Source organism: Myiozetetes cayanensis, unplaced genomic scaffold (genome assembly GCF_022539395.1).
Source record: "Myiozetetes cayanensis isolate MyiCay16 unplaced genomic scaffold, myiCay2020 scf4, whole genome shotgun sequence".
In the NCBI taxonomy this organism is placed as follows: domain Eukaryota; kingdom Metazoa; phylum Chordata; class Aves; order Passeriformes; family Tyrannidae; genus Myiozetetes; species Myiozetetes cayanensis.
In genome coordinates, this window is record NW_026087631.1 from 34,593,519 (window position 1) to 34,613,983 (window position 20,465).

At 41.7% G+C, this 20,465-nt stretch overlaps 1 protein-coding gene across 2 annotated transcripts; it reads right to left on the reverse strand.

Annotated features, from left to right (window-relative positions):
* Nucleotides 1–232: 232 nt before the first annotated feature.
* LOC126647398 (V-type proton ATPase subunit S1-like protein) lies at nucleotides 233–20,354 on the reverse strand. 2 transcript variants are annotated; one of them, XM_050329603.1, is made up of 10 exons: nucleotides 20,218–20,354; nucleotides 19,962–20,101; nucleotides 17,702–17,791; nucleotides 15,435–15,676; nucleotides 10,778–10,818; nucleotides 9,923–9,984; nucleotides 8,234–8,475; nucleotides 5,775–5,825; nucleotides 4,652–4,895; nucleotides 233–3,466 (listed from the first exon to the last, which is right to left on the reverse strand). In XM_050329603.1, exons 3-10 carry the CDS (start codon nucleotides 17,717–17,719, stop codon nucleotides 3,164–3,166), a joined length of 1,203 nt encoding a protein of 400 aa, XP_050185560.1. In that variant the 5' UTR covers nucleotides 17,720–17,791; nucleotides 19,962–20,101; nucleotides 20,218–20,354; the 3' UTR covers nucleotides 233–3,163. The 2 variants fall into 2 exon arrangements, with proteins under 2 accessions (XP_050185560.1, XP_050185559.1); XM_050329602.1 differs by having other exon boundaries at nucleotides 15,435–15,725.
* Nucleotides 20,355–20,465: the final 111 nt, after the last annotated feature.

A 20,465-nucleotide genomic window follows, 5' to 3' on the forward strand; every position in this document is an offset into this window, starting at 1 on the left:
TGTTTAATTCATTGTTTTCACAGTGAGAACTGCAAAATAGTCTGTAAAATTTTTCTTGTTTCAGTTAAACTGAGATTATTCCCTTTGAGTTCAAGTGGGAGTGGATGGGGACCTGAATTTGAAACATTGAATCAGTTTTGAAGAAATATTATAAGGATTTTGATGGAATTAACACACATATGTTCAAAATGTTGCTGTGGTGTCATGCAGAAATGAAATAATGCAGCATGTGGACCGTGTAAAAAAAGCTTATCTTTTATTAATGAGTCTGTTAGTACCAATGTAGCTTATTTCTGTAGCACACAAATAATTTTAATTTGAATTTTCTTCTTTCAGGACCAGGGCAATGGAATGTCCCTGTTGCTCCAAAATGTGCATTCAATAAGGATTGCTTGGCTCACAGGAAACACAGCTTACTGGAAATGCACACATTTTTCTCTTTTTCAACCATGCCTTTATACATGGCACAAGGAGACAGAAACTGCAATTATGATTATGTTTTTTCTTCTGGTGCTTTTTCCACTAAGGCACCATTAACTCTTCATAAGGCTCATCATTCCAGTCCTATGATGAGCACTGTATTTCCTGTCTAATTCAATGAGTGTGTTTATCCTTTCAGACTCTTGCTGGCACCTGAGTAGAATTGTGATGATACAGGGGATACCTGGGGGAGTACAGTCACCTTCCACTGCCATGCAGGACTGCAACACTAAAAGTCACAGCAGAGGTAACTACTATCTGTGCACATCTCCCCAGAAGATTCTGGGGATAATACCAGTTGTGTCATGGTTTAAGAGAAGCTGATAAAAGGGAACAAATTTTATTTTTCTTGGCAATCTTTTTTATTTTTACCTCTCCTTTTCATTTTTTGCATTCTATTTTATTCTAAAGTTTGCCTCGTAAATCAGCAGGTATAAATTCCTATCTCTTGCTCAGGTGCTGAAAGGGCCACATGTGTCATTAAATTCTTCATCAAAAAAACCTGAACTGTTACACCCTGGAGGTTTGCAGTGATGAGTCTCTCAAGCACAAATCCACCTCAAAGCCAAGGGAATACAGTTGGGTTGGAAAAGGACATGAGTATTGAGGGATATGACTGGAGGGAATCTCTCTTATTCCAAACACCAAAGTTGTAAGAACCTCTCACAGCAATAGGGTTGATTTTGCCCATTTAAAACATGCAAGAAAATGACAGGTAAGAATTACCCTGACAGCACATCAGACAGTAACCAGAAGGATAAATGACCTCTGTGGGAGGAAGAAGTGCCTTTGTGTCCCAGGCAACACGATGTTCAGGAAGCACTGCTGTGCCTGGCTCAGCAGGGTGAGCATTTCACACCAGTGACTGACAGTCACTTTGACAGTCAGGCTGCCACTGGCTGGTGTCAGGTTTTAATTTCGCAACCCCCAGGCACAACAGCACTACTCTCCAGACCATGGGGAGCATCACCTATTTAGCACTGGCATCCTGAACTCTCTCTAACATCTGCCAGCATCTGTCCCCACCGGGTGCAAGGGGAGGGCATCAAGCTGGAGAGTGTTTTGCCACTCAGCAGGGAATACCCTGGTTTTGATTTGCACCTTCTCATGTTAACCTCACTCAGGTTCCCAGGCATTCGTGGTTTCACTTGTTTCCTTTATGAAACAGATGAAAGTTTGGCAGCAGTTGGCCACATGCAGCTGTGGCAAGTCCTTGAAAGGTTCTCTCTTACTTCTGGTTATGTGTCAAAGATGGGGAGTTTTTTTCATTCTGAGATCTTTCCTAAATCAACCAACTGCTTTGGGTTCCACCTGTGTGTCACTGCTGATGGCTCAGCAATATTTAATTGGTACCTTTCACCTTAATGATGCATCTTCAGCATCACTTGTTGAGAATCTCCAGAATCTCTGTTTCAAACTGCATAAACTTCAACATAACAAACCAAGAAATATTCACAAATGCCTACCTAATAACTAGGAGATCCTTGGACACCTCTCAAGGTGTTTAAAGACCATTGCAGTATAATTTCCAAAGATTACAAACAACTAACAATTAGTTCTATTATCTAAAATAAAACAGGCATAAAACATGCCTGCTAAATCTGTATTTGTAGAAGATTTTCTAACATGGTGGTGTTTGCATTACTTATAACCTAAAAGCACTATAGTTGTTTCATTACTGTGCTCTTCCTTGCTAGAAATCAGGGCCCAATTACGGCTAATTTGGAGTTCCCAAACTTTGCCTCTGAAGGAAGAAAGGACAAGTTTGAGGACCGCAGTGTCCTGAATGCTCAAAAGGAGCACTGAAAATCATATCACAGTATCTTTTTCACTGCTAAGGAGCTTCTACCACTTTGCTTACACAGATTTTGAATTATACACAGATTTTGAATTATAGCACTGGCTACCCCCATTCAGGTGAAATTCCCAAGGGAGACTGATGGGATTTGATAGAAATTAACCTTGAATTACAGGGTATAATGCTCATAATCCCTCTTTTGGCGTGCAGTTGAGCCAGGAAGTTAAGGGTAAGCCTTTGACCAGATGTCAGGTGCTCTTCCACTAGATCCTCAAAGTAAGCCTCCAGCTTAGACATAGGGAATTATCAGGATGCTGCTGTACTGGAGCCATGACTGTGGATAAAAACACAGCTTATGTGGCTCTGAAAACTCCAAAGTAGGAAAAGGAGTTTATGAGGACAAAGAGGAGGGGATGCGACTTGGAAAATAAAAAGAAAGCACATCCTGAGAAATAAATTTATGATATTTTGTCAAGACACAGAGGAACTATAAAATGAGGAAATATCTTGCCTTCTGAAAGAACAAGCAGAGATTTATATCTATACCTAAATACATATATATATATATATATATAGTATCTTTATTTGATTTCAGAGTATTCATTTTTGATTTTCTCTTCAAGATGTTGTAATCAGGATGAAAAGCTATGCATTTTGGCTTTTTGCTACAGGAATAAAGTCCCATAACATGAATCTCTTATTCACAATGGAATGTTTTTTATCTCAACTTGCTTCCCAAGGCATCTTCGAGATGATGATCAATCAATAAATGGTTAAACAGTCTGTTACCTACTTTTCCTTTCATCATCTGGTGAAAGACCTGCACCAACTACACATGACAGTGCCAGCAGAAGAAAATACCTCATTTCACTGAGATGCACATTGCTAAATATAGATTTTACCAAACTGCTTGTTTCTAAGTTCATAGGACTCATTCCCACTATTTCTCAGTGGTTCCTTCTCATCTCCCATGTCGTTGTCTTTCATCTGTGCAAAATAGGCAGGAGAAGCTTTGCACTCATAGTGCCTGTCAAGGGATTTGAGGTGGATCAGCATGTGAAGGGCATAGGCAAGGACCAGCAGCAGGATCAGGGACATGACCAGCCCCATCAGAATTGCTGGAGAGAAGAAGGATGCACAGTCCTTTGCATAGGCAAAATGTCCTTGCTGGATGTTAAAACCTTGGATCTACAAGGAGAACAAGAGAGATCATGTTAAATGAGGTACCTGTGTCTCATTACTTTGCTCATGATGGCAGTAAGAATTTCTAATTTAATACCTCCACATTGCAAATTTGTAACTCCCTGTGCTGGCTCAGAGTTTATCCATGTCAGTCTTCTAGAAACCACCAGGTATTCTAATCCCCTCCGCTCTGCTGCCCAAAGGATTTGTAGTTGTGTTTGAAACAAAATCTTCTCTTGATGGCCCACAATATTTAATTGGTGCCTTTCACCATAATGGTGTATTTCCAGCATCACTTGTTGAGGGTCTCCAGAGTCTCTGTTTCAAACTGCATAAACCTCAATCAGGAAATATTTTCAACAACAAACCAGGAAATATTTTTAAATGCCTATGCTCAAATTAGGTTTTTCTCACCAGATTCGTGTGTGTAATATTTGGCAGCAAAGCAGATACACTACAGGAATCTGCATCCAACTGTGGAAAACACCAACAAGTTTTACTTGTGGCTTCAACTCTAATATGAAGTTTACCACACTGGCATTCAGGGTATTGCGCCCGCTCCATTAAATCAGCCCATGGGCATTTATGACATGGTGAGAAAAGGGGACCAGTTTTCCTCCTCAGTTCCCTTTTTCAGCTTTTCATGCCCTATGACTTAGGTATGTAAAAGCAAGATGCTCTAGTCCAGCCATCTGAGACTCTCTCATTGCCAAACACAGAAAACTTGGCACTTTCAGAAGATTATTAATCTCATCCTAAAATAAAGACTTAAGACGAGTCAGAGGAATTATCCACTAGCTTTAGAGGCAGGCTGGGGTGACTATAATCAGGCCACAGGGTTAAAATTCCTAGGCATCAAAAGTTAAGTGAGATGAATCCTGTACCTGGTGTCTGATGCTGTTATTGATGCTGTGTTTAACAGCTCTGCTCAGAAAGATGCAACACTGGAAGTTAAATTCTTCCCCCACACTAAAGGGAACACAGTAGAAGACTATAGAAAATCTATACAGCCCTTAATTTCCTTTGACAGGGAGGTAAAGAAAATAGTTTAAGTCCTCATTTCAATTTTGTGTTCCACAGAAATCCCACAGACTGTACATAGAAGGTCATTATATTTCTTTGGCAGCAAAAGGCCAAAACTTCCCATCAATGTACCTACAGGTTCCCTTGGGCCTAATTCTATGACGTTACCTGAAAATCAATAAAAGTGACTTCCCAGAGCTGTGATAGGTCATTTTCAGAGCTGGGAATGAGGAGAGCATCGTATCTCTGCAGGCTGCTCACGTGGTCGCAGTGGTACGAGTAAGTTGCCGGGGCATGTATTTGGGTTGCATTGAACGTCGCCTGCACCGAGTGGTTGTAGAGCAGCTGCAGCCTGTGCAGGCTGAACCAGTTCTGAACAGACAGCTGGTAATAGCTGGTGGTCAGCAAGAACCTGGAAACATCATGTGGGGAGAGAGATGAGTAGGAAAACAAGTCAAAGTGTTCCACCTGTTGAATTTGCACATTGAACAATCTTAGGAGACCCCCTGGCTTCACCAGTTTATATCAGTATGAGCTCTAGATCCTTCCACAGAGTCTGGAAAGTGAGGAAGAGCTTTCCATGGAGGTGGCAGAGCCCTGGAACAGCTGCCCAGGGAGGGTGTGGAGTCTGCCTCTCTGGCAGACCCACCTGGACATGTTCCTGTGTCATCTGCTCCAAGTGACCCTGCCAGGGCAGGGGGTTGGACCAGGTGATCTCCAGAGGTCCCTTCCAACCTAAAAATTATGTGTTTTGAGGTTGTTCATTGTTGCAGCTGAAGGACTTTGCTCCTTGTTACTTGATCTCCCACACAGTAAGAGGATTTTGAGGGATTTTTCCTAAATGGTTGGGCAAAATATATTCAACAATGGTATTGTACTTCCATCCAAGGTATGGGAAGTTAATTATCAAGAAATTCTGTTTTCTGCTGTCACCAAGACGCAAACACAAAGCAGGTCACAGTCTGATGCCTGAACAGTCCACACTATCAGTTCTTGACATAAAATTCCCAAGAAAAATGTAGTAAATCAGCAAAGTTTAGCTAAAATCTCCAACATAGGAAGATTCTATACAAAAGAGATGACCCAAACTTTTCCCATTAATAGAAAAGTCAACAAAGGAGAAAAAATGCCTTAAAACAAGGCAGGTAAATGATAGACATACTGAATGCAGGTGTCTCAACTATGCAATCAACAGTTTCTATCACATTATTTTTGCTTAAACAAATTCACTTTAATTCCACAAGCAACTGCATAACAATATGCATTATCTTTTTTTGCCGTATAAACTTACCTGATAACTAGTCCCTTTAGATTGCCAATGTCCCCAAACTTCAGAGAAAGCCTAGGTCAAAGAGCAAGTTATATTAGGCTAGGAAAAAATTCAGAAATCTTCAGAGATTAAAGCAGCATTAAAGATTAAACTCAGTTATACCTGGAGCCTTTTGCTCAGTATACTCCTAAAGTCAGCAAGAAAAAAACCTGAAAGGATTAAATTTTCCTCCAGTGAAATCTACTAGTTCGCCTGCAGTTTGAAACGAGGTCCAAACTGTCCAGAAAGAGTAGAAATGTATGTTTAACTTCCAGCACAATGAAATCCCATTGCTTTCCACATTAGTTGACAATCAGGTTCAGTAGATTTCTGTTCTCGTTTTCAAGCCATGTCATCTCAGTCAAGTATCACCTCTGTATGTCATCAGAAAGTGTAAACACACACACTATTCTCATCTTTTTAAAGACCAGAGCATAAAAAACGCAGATGTCACTGGAGTTCAAATTCCACACATACACATCATTAGAGCCACGTAAGTACCCTGACTGTGAGGTCACCTGCAGTGAGCATGGGCACCTGAAGTTTGCTAAATTAACCTATCAGCTTAATTAATGCACATTAATTAATACATAAATAAGTGGAATATATTGTTTTATCACTTAACACTAATATTTTACATCTTGAAACCTGCAAAGAGATTCTCGTTGTCCACATAAGACAGAAACAAAACACAGTGAAAAAATACAGCATCTGAAAGACTTCCAAAATTAAAGCTGAAGAATATATTTTAAATAAATCCAACCAACCAAAACAAAACATCATACAAAATAAACAAAAAAAAGCCCAAAACAAACAGACAAAAAAAAAAAAATCCCTAAACAGCTAGCCCTATGATTTCATAGAAGATCTAGACTTCAGGACTTCTTGTACCTTGACTAACACTGGTCCAATAAACCAGGACACTGAATCCAGACTATCCCTTTCTTTATTGAAAAGGGAAATCATAATAGTTGAGGATTAGCCACAGGCAAATATGGCATTCAACTAAGAAAAAAATGCAGGTTGGATTATTATATGCCCATAGCAAATGAATATATGTTTGGTGTCTAATATTTGTTCCTGGCTCCAGCTACTTTGCACTGATTACACAGCATACACCAGCCTGAGAGACAAGAGAGTCTTAACAATGAAGGCTGGAGAAGGGAGAATTCTGAGGAATTTTTTCTGGTGTGAAAAAAACTGGGCAATTCACCAGGTGAGGGTTCTGCCATCAACTGTTTTAATTTAGGCTGGTCGGTCCTTAAAACTGAGATTACAGAGCAACATTCAGGGCAAGGTTTCCCCTTTCTTCTCTGCCACCAACACTGTTTCAGGCACAGACCCGAAACACAAGAGAATCATACATTATCTTTCTCCCACACAGAGTCAGGGCAAGTCCTAATTTCTTAGAAATCTGTATTTACAAAATGAAGCCTCTACAGTACTAAGACTACAGAGGTACCTGTGACAGACAGGTAGACAGAGTAACCTGCTTGTCTAACAGTCTCCAAATAGCAGCTCCAGAAGGAGTTTGCAGGCCACAAAAAAACATTGTCCTTCTGATTTTCCAGGTCTTATGAACAACTATAAAACTATTCTTTGTGTTTTGAAACCCTTAATTTTGCATTCTATTACGTTGCAAAAATTACTAATCAGAGTAAGATTATTTCCAAATTGTAGACCAGAAGAGAGGACGGAAGGTTTATTACTTTTTATTTCTAAAATAACTTTCTTCCATTCTCTACCTCTCTTTGACAGGCAGAGAGTAGGGAGAACTAATGTATTAGTTCACATGCTGATGGAACTAATGCATTAGTTCACATGCTGATGATACAATATTCAGACTGCCCTCGTTGAACATTATGATACTACAGGCAAAGTCCTAGTTTCTTTTTCAATTTTACTTTTAGTTTTCTGGCATTTCTCAGCAAAAATGTCTGTGCACCTTGGGTTATCCTTTCCAGCTGTGATCAGAAAGAGGAAGTACGTTCTGTGGAAACACATTTAGGTGTGCAGGTGAAATGCTGTATAGGATTAAATACAGACCCACATCCTGTACAGTACTGCTGGCACACCTCCTGTGAAGGGGTAAGTAGTCATGCACAGCCCAAAGCCCCTATATTCAGCATAGAACCCACTCTTCAGCCTCCCAAGCAATTGTCTAAAACAGCTGGAAACTAAACAGATCAGCAGCTGGAGCCTCACAGGCCCTAAGTGCAAAGCTGGCCGGCCCCAAGGAGCAACCACACCACTGCAACAGATGAGTACACCCATGTGACCCACGAAAGGCTGGATTCAAAGGATGTAACCCCTGCTGTCACAATGGCAGGACATTTAGAAAAGAGCCCTAGGGCTCTACAAGGTCAGTTTTCCTTCAGTATGTACTTCCTATACTTGCTATCTGGTACCAGCTACACTGACACAGCAGAATTCCACCTTACATTGCACTGTCTTCACTGCAGTTCGAGTCTCCAACATCCACTGTTGCATGGACACCAAATGTCTTCTCTGTCAAGTCCAGCTGAGTGTGGTTTTCAAGCCTGATCATGATCCTCTTGGCCCAGAAGAGGATGCAGGGGATGCCATTGACCGTGACATTGAGGGGGCTGTGGTGGCTGTGGGAGAACCGCCTCCAGAATGCTCCTTCCCACTGCCCTGCCCTGCTGAAGTTGTGACTGACAACCTGAGGAACCACACAAAAGATGGCTATCAGAAGGTGTGCATTTCAGGATTTGCTCTTCGTCCTACCAGAATAAATGAGGTTGTCTATCTGCAACACCTGTAAGAATTACTGCAACACACTGAAAATGACTCAGCTTGGGCCTAGGACACAGCCTACCATGCTGAAAGCACATCTGGGAGCTGTCCAGGTGAAAGAAATGCCCAAGTTTACACCTGCCTGCAGGTAGTTTGGCTCCTAATGGCTTTAAAATCAGGAAAACACCTACTGCAGAACAGGATGGCTCAAGTGTGGATCCCTAACTTTACAAAATCAGTTGCAGGGTTAAAACCTGAGGACTGCAGCATCCATGTCATCTGGAAAGATTAGAAAAATGCTATCCCTTCTAAGCTAAATTTCATAGCAAAAAGACAATTTGGCTGTCCAGCAATATAATTTGAGACAGTGACTTAGAGCTCTGAAAGAACTTAAAAATTTAACTGCCATTTCCAGATTTCAAACTGAAATTTCCAGACACCAGCTCTGCCCCACTTATGCACATCCTATTGGAATAGGGTAACACTCACAATGTCTGCATGGCTGTTTTTTCCATGTCATATGATTTAGCAAGTTCAAATGATGTACAAAAACAAGAGAGGTTTCTGAGTCCCGGTCATAAACAGCATCTTACCAGGCTCCAGAAGGGACACATATAAGCCACAAAGCTTTTTCTTGGCTTAAAGAGATTTTTTTTTTTTTTTTGTGCTGTTCAGATTAGCAAATCCTGTCTCTCAGCTCAGACCCTGAAAGATCGCTTTTGATACTGGACCTTATACACATGGCACAAGGGTGCTTTAGAATTAAAATTAGTAAGTACTGACAGCAACAAGCCCAAAGCAAATCAAGATCGTGGGCAGAAGATGTGATAAGTGACTATGACTGTGTTCATATAAATGATAAGGCTGTCTTCTCAGAAGTACAGATGAGGGAGATTTAATCAACATTTTACTTATGTCAGAGTGCATCACTTTTGGTGAGCTTCTTTTGGTAAGGAAGCCTTTTATGGTCAGTTTTTGACAAGACCTACAGCCTGGTCTCAGGAAAAACTCTCACTGAAAATATGAAGTTTTGCTACAGCTGTTCATTTAGTACCAAATGATATAAGTACAAGACTGGCCACAGCCGCCAAATGTCCCTGTATGGACTACGGACATAAGGATTTAGTTCTTTCAGAAAGACCCTATGCCCAAACCCATGACCAGTCAGCACAAGCAACAGCACCTGAAGTCTCACCTCACTCCTCAAAAAAGCAGAGGACACCTTGTACAGTAGGCAGTGAATCAGTACCATATCACAACAGTACAGACAGTTTCATTGGCTGTTTCTTGTAAACAATGTAAAAAGAGTTTAACTCAGCAATGTAAATTAAAAGATCTAAATATGCTATGAAAAGACTCTACAGATCCATTACCTGTGCAATTGCCACTTGACTGACATTCAGTTTTGGTCTCATGCCACCTTGGTAATGTTGACCTGCAGAAGAAAGAGTGTTATCAGCATTATTAGTATACTATAAACATCCAGTCATTTATAAAGGCATAATTTTTGCACGTTCTTATGCAAACAATAATTATCCCTGCACAAAATGTGTATGTGTGAATAGCTGATTCTATCTTGGAAAATACCTGACTTGTTCCAAATATTGTCTTCAATATTTGTCTTCTAGTTTACCTTACTTGTTCAAAACTTGTTCCTCTTCTTTTCACTGAACATCTGGGAGGAACTCCAGTGCCCCAAAATTACAAGGTTCAGTCCATATCTGTATTTATTCATCCCAAACACAGCAAAAGCTGCTTGTTTTCTTCGTACAGCAAACTCTGTCATCAAAGGGTATGTGTTGAATTGCATGACAAAAGCATCTTAACTGTGAATGGGAACTTCTTTCCATGCACCACCAGAGACAGGAAGATGTGACAAACAACCTGATGGCCCAACTGTTTGCCAGGAGGGCAAAGTTTCACAAGGACAGGTCATTTCATAGACATTCTCAAAGCTCTATCCTTCAAACACTTAATTCTGTTTTCATTTGATTAAAAAGTGAATGCTTTTGTTTTCCCCATTCTCACTGCATCTGAGTTGGACAGCAAATTATTTTTTTAAAACAGATAAATCCTTAAAAGGGTGTTTTTTAATGGGGGCTATGCTTTAACAAAACATATGTCAGAAGAGTCACCAATGCCTGCAGAAGCAACATCTGGGAATAAAACCTTTTACAGCCATACTAACAGAACCAGTATCCAGGGGTTCAGCCCACTGAAAGCCTTACCATTTCTTTGCAGAGAATCTTGATCTGAGAATTCATGTGAACTAGAAGAGAGGAGAAAAATACTTATTTCACACCATCTGGATTTAAAATCTGCATCAAGTTTACTGGGGACAACACCTGTTACTACTTTGTTCCATAAAACATTCAAAATGTAACTCAGGTACTTGGTTTGGTAATATCACAGGAACAAGAGAAATTAATCCAAACCTGCTAAGCCCAGGCTAAAAATGCCTAATTTTCAGAGATTCCTTGGGTGGATGAGGCTTTCCCTGCCCAAAAGGTTCCAAAAGGCTTTACCCTTACCAAAAGGCTTCTCTCTTGCCCTGTTCCACAGGACATTGGTTCTGGATTAGAGACAGAATCAGTTCCAGCCCACAAGCAGAGGAACACAAGGACCTTGCAACACCCTTGTTCTGCAGTGAGGATCAGAAGAAACATGTTTAATTCCCTCAGGATAGATCAATTGCAGTGGGCTAGCATGTCTTAAGCCCAGAATTACAGCCATTTGAAGACATGAATGATTCCAAGCAATACCAAATCCCATAGAAGTCAGCTGCATGGCAGTGTGGGCAAAGCACATCTCAAATGTCAACTACTTGGCTCATGAAATTTTCAGCATTTGATGTTCTTCTTAGTGTAAATCTCCAGCTGGTAAGGCCAGACGTGCCCCAGAGCCAATAAACGTGGAAATACAATTCCATGTTCTTCCCTTGCCTTGTTTCTTACTACTTTTCCAACCCACCACAGGAGCAAAGTTCTTGAAAATATATACACCAAGACCAGCATATAAGGACTAGGAATAAGACCAGTTTTCAGTATTTATGAGCAAATTGCACTGTAAAGTATTGGAATTGTAAAGTCAAGACCTGGCATTCCTGGGGAGTCCTTGTACAGCTGGGTGAAACCACTCCCCGCCAGACTCTGGATAGGGGGATCTGTGTTACCCACTAGCAGGAGTGATCCCAACCTAATTTCCATCACACCATCCTTAATGGCAGATAAATACGAGTCCAAACAACATGGGATGGCACAGAGCCTACCCTGCTTTCTGTCAAGTTGGAAGAACCTTATAAAGGCCTTATGTTAAAAAATGTCTCTGTGGGTGACACTGTTTAAAATTAATATGGCACGTTTATTTACAGTTTTATTCATTCAATGTTCACAGTGGGTCCCCCTTTCTCCCACTGCTCTTTGGGTGCCAAGGTTAGTGCTGGAATCAGTTCTTCAAGATGCTGGAAGCTGCCCATGCCAACAGCTTTCAGAGATGGGTGGAAATACCAGATTTTGACACACAGGTAATAAAAGATGTGACCACAACGGACCAAACCTTCTTTTCTTGCTCAGACAAAACTCTCTCTTAGGTTGTTTTATGATTAGGAACATTTTTGTAATTTGATGCATCCCTTTTTGTCTTTTCTAGTCTTTCTTCATGACAGATTCTGCCTTCAGGCTGGAAAAGGCAAATGTGGGGGAATTTTTTGCATGGTAAGACCTACAAAAATGAGGCATGCCAAAAGGAAACTAATGTAAATTATTTAGTTATACTACCTTTAGTTATATTTACTTGTACCTATGTATATCAAGTTATGCTTAGTTATACTTTTAACTCCTCCCTATACGCAGAGGTAAACTCCCATAGCCCACTACTCCAGTTTGGAAATCACAGACTAAAACACTGGAGCAGAAGAAGACTGGTGGCAAACTGTGCAATTCACTTCATTCCTGAACCAGACTCAAAAGGTTTTCATGCTGCTCTGGGAAGAGGAAGGGTTAATTTGGGGGTTGTGATTAAAAAAAACCTGAATAACTCCTAGCTGCTCCACATCCCAAAGACACTCTGGAAGGGATGTCGAGTCTCTGTTTTCAGCATGACAATACTGAGACACAGATGAATGTGCACAGCTGATGAAATATTCATGTTTTCATGAGGAAATGCAGTGCAGAGAGTGACCTGGGAACCACCACGAAGTGCCACAGCATGATAGACACCATCAGGCTGCAAGGGAAGCACCTCCAGCTTGGTCCTCTTGTTAATTAACCTGTTAATTAACAGTTTGTTCCACCTGCACAATGCATGGATCTCTGTTAGGGGAAGGAAGTCCATTATCCCCCATCACTGGGGCACAGCCAGTTTGTGGCTGGCAGAGCCAAGAATCATGTCCTGGTTTCTGGGCAAGCCCAGGCTGCTGTTGATGTTATGGGGTCTGTCAGCTGCCTCTGACACCCACAGCCCCGAGGTGTCATGGGTTTGTGATCCGTGACAGGGATGGGTGGCTGCCCATATCCATCATGATGTCACAACAGCAGCTTTCCCAAGCAAAAGGCAAGCTGGGGAATCAGAGGCAATCCCTGGCACCGAAAGCCCTTTCATCCTCAGCTGGAGCATGTTTCACAGAACAGTAGTATTGAAAGCAAAAAATATGAAAATTTTTAAAAAATATATATTCCCTTTTAATTATAAAAATGTTCATTACATGTACAAGAGATAGGAAATCAGCTAGCGCTTACTCTCCCCTGCAAAACTGACAGCAAATCATTTTTAGCACACTAAATTAAAGAAAAGCCTTTCAAATTTATCATTTTTTTAATCTGACACTCTTACCCTGACACTTCAAATTCAGTTGCTCACAGGGTATATGTTTCAATATTTTTCCTTAGCAATTTGTAAATAACTGGCCCAAATAACACCTAGGTACGTATGTTGTATGTTGAATTTACCATACCAAGTATGTTAGGAACCCTCATGAAATTGGATTAGCCCTAATACAAAGCACTGGAATGACTAATCACTATGTAAAACCCAATTAAATAAGATTATAAGCATAAAGAAGTGTAAATTCCCTCTTATCAGATGACATTATACATCTACATAAGATAACCAAGTCTGGCTTGTTTGTCCGAAAAAGTTTATAAAGACTCCAGCTCTTGAGGATTTCCATGTAAACAGTGTTTTCTCTGCTCAGATGAACCACCAGAATAATCCTGGCACTCAACATGGGTTGAGTGTGGAGGCCACAGAAAGTTTTCATGTTATACTCACTGTTTCACTCTTCATATTACTGCTCTGATAAACTGCACCAGATGGGAAAATGTTCTCCACCTCTACAGAAACAGTATTTGTAGTACTTCAGAGTCATCTCTCTAATACAAACATTGCACAGCGGAAGAATTCCTCACTGGCTGCTGAACTAGTTTCACCTAATTTATTAGCATTTTGGTGGAAAGTAACACATGAACATTCAAACGCGCTAAAAACAAAGTCATGACAAAAGGTGACAAGCACCTGGTGGCAATGCACTGGTTGTAGTCCTAGGGACACTTGCCATATAGAATTTCAGTGAAGTTATTAACACTATAAATGTGTAAACCTGGGACACCAGGTTCAGGGAAAAAGCTAGTCCCCTCTAAGAAATATCCTGGCAAAAAATGTTACTGAGTTTTAAATGCCTCTGTGTAAGTCCTATCAACTAGAAATATCTACAAACCCACACAACTCTTACAGTTTTCTAATGTGTGTTTTGACGCAGGGAGACGGATTTACATAACTATTTTACTGATTGCTGGGGTTTGATCTGCAGTTTAATGGATGTTCAGCTAGGACTGGACCAGAAAAAGATACTTGGGCTTTCATTTTTGATAAAAAGAACCCAAAACCCGGAGGTCATAGAATCTAGCAAATTAACACTGTGCAGCCACAATCCCACCTCCAGTGAGGAAAAAATCCCCATTTAATTCACTGGGATCCAGGTCACAACTTCTTCTGTTAATATTTATTGTAAAAAAGTGCAGGCAATGCTCCTCTGCTTGCTCTCTCTCAGATTCTGGTCTGATTGCAAAAAAAGAAAAAAAAAGCAGAATTATGCTAAGAGGAACAGTAAGGGAGCTGAAAACTGGCAGAGGAGAACAGCAAGTGAACTATTTAGATGAAAACGTATTGTAGTATTTATCTGTAACTGACTACCAGATCTCTTAATACAAGCTTAAGCAAATCACCACATGTCCTTCTTGCCTTAAAATGAACAGATTTTACCGCCAGCTGCAACCTCCATCAGCATATTTGTTCTGTGTGTTACTGGTGACTCTGGGCATGATTCAACTCATACAGCTCAGGTTGTTTTCACTGTCATAATACTTGGCTCTTTCCCCTGCTATGATTTGGGCTTATTATTTATATTTCATTAGAGAGTGAAACATCACTATTGACAATAAATCCAAATCTCCAGTAATTTTGTAAGTTGAATACTCCTTTGCAATATTAAATTCATGCTTCAAATATCCATTCTACACCGGTAGAATATTTTAGCACCTTAGTTTCACACCCTTGCTGTTATTCTATTTATAACTTCATTTTCACACAGACCAGGGAAAGTCAGTGTGAGAGTCATTAAAACGTAATGAAATGTAAGACAGATGCACAGAAACCACTTCTTTTAAAGCCACATTTATAAAATTGCTTTAAAGTTACATCGTTAGCTCACTGTGTACTTCAAAATAATTAATTTCTGTATTACCCCCAGGTGCTTTCAAACCTGAAAAGAAAATTACAAACACGTCCTGACACTCCAAACTGCGACTGAATCCACTTCCATAGAGCACAAATGACAGCATTTAAAACCTGGGCTCACTCAAGTTTGTCACCACACACCCAGTCACTGACCTGTTCCCTGACGTCACATTCGTTTGCTCCACGGACACCCCGGATCCCACACACAGGAACAGCAGTAGGGACCTCAGGGCAGCCTTTCGTTCCATTGGGAAGGGAGGCAGTGGCTCCACACCCGGCACATCAGCGGCTCTGGTCCAGCTCTGCCGCGTGATGGGGGAGGATCCACCACCAGAGAAATCCTCTGTGTGCTGGGATTTCTCCCCAAGGCAAACACCTGGCATGTTCCAGCTGCTCTGTGAATGAATGAGCATACAATCCGGGGAAACTGTGCCGGGATGTGAGCTGCTTGTTAAGGAAAACAAAAAAGAAATACAATCAGATGGACTCTGAAATCACTCTGCAGAGCACTCCTCATCTGTACTTAACCCTCACCTCAGAGAAAGGGAACGGTGCTGCCTACAAATCGCTCTGAAATTTCTCCTTCTGTATGATAATCGGAGAAAGAATTACATGTATTTTCAAGACTTACAATACCTTAACCATACAGATGCGAAGGCATACATTGCAAGCTTTGAAATCAAACATTTGGAAGCAATTTCCTTTCTTCAGCACTATTTCAGTTTGTGTGTGTGTTCAGCTTTCTGGCTCAGTTGTTTCTATACTCAGAACGACAAAATGGTTTGGGTTGTGAGGAACCTTAGGGATCACCTAATTCCAAAACTTTTAAATATCAGGCAGGACACTGTCATATACCAATCTATAGGTATATACATACCCAGACACCCATTCCTTCCTTGCTACCTCCTGATGTGATCACCAGTGAAGCCTCACTTTGTTAACTAGGAGATTCTGTCTGTTGCATTCCAGATATTAGAAAAAGACTGGGGCTTTAGCATCACAGCTATTAGGAAGGATTTGCCATCTTAATTCATTTCTCCATCTGGGATACAGAGGGTATATCCGCTAATCTTAAAAACCTCCCAGCAGCTTGTCCTCAGCAGTACTGCTTCTATCCAATTTAAGGAGGAATAAAGATACTTATGTGAGAATCCTAGATTGAAAAATGGGATGAGGGAATGCAGGATTAAGCAATAACCACTTGAAAATAACCTCCAGATTTTCTGTGAAGCACCAGGAATGTATGATGCTAAACTCTGAAGAATTACTCCAGTGAGGAGACAGGAAAATTTCAAGAGGCAGAACTGTCACACACTCCTAAAAACTGTGAAGTCACTGATGTCACAGTCCTGCTCAATGCCTCAATACTTCTGACTCCTAAATAAGTGGGAGGAAAAGGCACTCATCATCAACAAAAGGAAAAATAATGTCAGTTTGCTCAGAAACAAAGGGGGGATTTGCAAACAACCAAGAAAGCAGCTAACACCAAATTGCTAATACAGGTCAAACCAGAATAAACCAGTGAAAATATACTGATTTCCTCACTATACATTAATACAATGGGTGCTGGTAGGAAATCATTAACCAGCAATCTTCTGAAATAATGATAGAAGCAAAGAAGTCTTTGCTTGCCTCTTGACACTTGCCAATAATAATAATAGCAACAATAATATTAAACATTTGATACTGTTCTTAAAAATGCTCACCACCTTGTCACCCAGCCCAGAGCACTGAGTGCCACGTCCTTGGACACCTCCAGGGATGGGTACTCCATCACCTCCCTGGGCAGCCCCTTCCAATGCCCGGCCACCCTTTCCAGGGTGAATTCCTCCTGATGTCCAACCTGACCTTCCCTTGGCACAGTTTGAGGTCATTTCTTCCTGTCCTGTCGCCACAGCTAAGTTTACAGCCCATGAGGTGGGCTATGGCAGGCTAAAAGTGGCCAGTATTCTACATAAGAGGATTAAACAGCTGTTTGTCACCATTTTTCCCCCCTCACTTTGCAAGGAGATTTTGCTTCTGATTACTCCTCTGCAAAACTCCTCCTTTGATGATTAGGCACCAAGGTATCATTTCTTTGTTGTTCATTTAGCACTGAGGCAACTCAGACATTTCCTCCAGCACCAAGGAGCACAGCAGACATTACTTTAAACACTGCTCCTTTTTTTGGGATCTACCTCTCAGAAAAGGTAATTACACTCACTTCAAAGTGATTATATTCAGCGTGGAGGCTCACAGTTTGGTGAGGTTGTGAGTGTTGGCTCTTCGGGCATACAAACTCATTTCCAGGGGTTTGTAGTTAACCTTCAGCTCACATGTCAGGTCACCATGAGCTGAGCAGCTTTCTATATCAACATGTCTCAAGCAAAGTGTGAGGTATCAGACACCTTACAGGTGTCAGCACTGAATGTATCACTCACCTTTTCAGTCTGAGTCATCGTTGCTCCTCTGGTGCAGATGTGTTCACAGAGCACTGACAGTGCAACAAAACCATGGGCAGAAGATTCACCCTAAAACACAGACAAAGCTTTTCTCAGCTCCAATAAAATCCTCTCTCTGGGCAACTGATTGGGCCAAAAAGCCTTTCAGCTTTTTTCTGGGATGGGATGCAGGAATTAATCCTTACAATTCTTTCCGGCTTCCCTGTGAGAGTGGAAAGGTCCTGGCACAGGTTGCCCAGAGAAGCTTTAGTGCCCCATCCCTGGAAGTGTCCAAGCCCAGGCTGGATGGGGCTTGGAACAACGTGAAATAATGGAAGGTGTCCCTACCCATGGCAGGGGGTGGGGCTGGATGAGCTTTAAGGTCCCTTCCAACCCAAACCATTCTGGGATTCAAATTCCCTCCTCTCCCTGTGCCCTTCACAACATCCCCAAAGGATCTCATCCTAGCTCGAGAAACCTCCATACAGACTCCAGGCCTAACTTCACCTATAGGGAAGGGGCAGGGGGAAAACCGTGCCAAAAAACAAACAAACAAACAAACAAACAACAAAAAACCCAACCAAATAAAAAGCTCAGTCTGTTCAGGACCTGGCTGCCTTTCGTCATGCAGCACCACAGGACACCAGGCACCAGATCTCACAGGGAAGATCAGATTATACCAAGAGTTTTAAGATAAGTGGTGGGATTTTTGGTGGATTTATCTGCTTGGCCAACTGAAACATTTAATTTTAGAAGTGCTTATCCAGCAGTGCTGGTGTTCTCCACAGCAAACAGCACTTTTCCACATAGCTGCCCACAGAGCACGTCGTTCCAACCTCCTCCACGGGCAGGGGCCCCTTCCAGCAATATATATCTTGTGGCCACCTGTGCCAGCAATCAGTCATTGTGTTTAACTATTATTACTATTGTTATTATTATATTTGTGTTAGTATTATTAATAGTATTAATAGTTGTTGTTGTATTTCCATTATTAAACTACTCTTATCTCAACCCACGGGTCTTTTTTGTCCAAATTCCCTCCCCATCCTACCAGGATGGGCAGGGCAGCGAGCAAGAGGCTGTGTGGTGTTTAATTACCATCTGGGGTTAAACCAGAACATGGTGGAATGAAGAAAAGCTGTCTTAGAAGTGCCCCAAAGTCCTCATACAGTTTAAAAAGAAAGCGCAAATCCTACAGGAGCTTCATCTCAAACCACCTCTCTCCTAGATCTCTATGTCTTGATGAATATTTGTGCAATAAGTGCCAGTTTGTTACAGAATATTCATGTCATATTCATCACTTTCCTTCCTTCCAGTCAACTTTTAAGTATTCCTAATATTCCTAACACCATAAAACAAAGCTGCAGCACTGTTACAATATAAAGTTCCCTGGTTTTAAAATCACCAAACAGCAACTGCATTCCGACATTGGAACTGCATCTTCAAGAGCTGCTCTTTATAATAGTAATGTTTTCTCCTCAAATTGTTATTGGGATTTACAGTTTTTGTTCGGGGTTGGTTGGTTTCTTTTTTTCTTTAAGGGGAGTGTGTGTGGGGGGGGTGGGTTTTTTTATATGCTTTTGTTATTTATTCTATACAGATTGCATGTAAAACCAGCCCTACCTGAACACACAAAACATGTATTTTCTATTTAAGCTATGAGCACAGGATGTGTTAAGAAAGATGTATTTAGGTCTAATTGCTGCCCGTTCACAGTAATTCCAAATAGAGGAGGGAATATTCAGGAGCCAGACTGTGCAGTTTGGCAGCAGGGACTACCAGCAGCTTTCAAAATCTGCTTTGGTGCAGATCCACTGGAGGACTCACAGGCAATGCAGCAATTTAAGCTGGGATGCCCCATCCCTGGAAGTGTCCAAGGCCAGGTTGAACAGGGCTTGGAGCAACCTGGGACAGTGAAAGGTGTCCCTGCCCACGGCAGAGGGTGGGATTGATGGATTTGAGGTCCTTCCAACCCAAACCATTTTGGGAATCTATGAAAAGCTGGAAGTAAGACTCACAGAGTCAATTAGGCTGGAAAAGCCTACTCAGACCATTGACTCCAACCATTCCCCAGCACTGTTAGGGCCACCACAGACCCATTTCCCCAGGTGCCACATCCCCAGGCCTTTTAAATCCCTCCAGGGGTAGGGACTCTACCCCTGCCCTGGGCAGCTGTGCCAGGGGTAGACAATCCAATATCCCACCTAGACCTCCCCTGGTGCAACTTGAGGACACTTCCCATTGTCTTATTGCTTATTACTTGCAAGGAGACTCTGACTCCCTCCTCACGGCGGTCTTTTCAGGCAGAGGTTAATGACCAGCAGTCCCTCTGTGTGGGTCAGACACTCTGGTTCCACTGTTCCACTTCCAAGAAAAGAACAGGCCCAACCTCGACTCGTCCTTGGGAGCAAATAAGGACAAAACAAACTGTGGTACCATCCCAAACGACCCCCAGAGACCCACTCCCGAACATGTGCAATAAGCCCCATGCAATTAATTAATTAGCATAAGGATACGGCCTTTTGGAACAGGCATGAACTCCTGGGACATATTCATGGAGCAAATCACATATAAACTGCAGAAGTGCATCTGGGTGTGGATGACAGGCAGGAAGGTGTCCCCGGGGATAAATTAATGACTTTTTTTAAGCTACGACCGGTCTCAAAGTTTTCTCTCCCGCTCTTACGTCAAAGCGGGGCTCGGTCGGGCGGGGCGGGGCGGGGGAGGCGAGTCCTGCCCGTCCGCCCCACGGGGTCTCGAACCC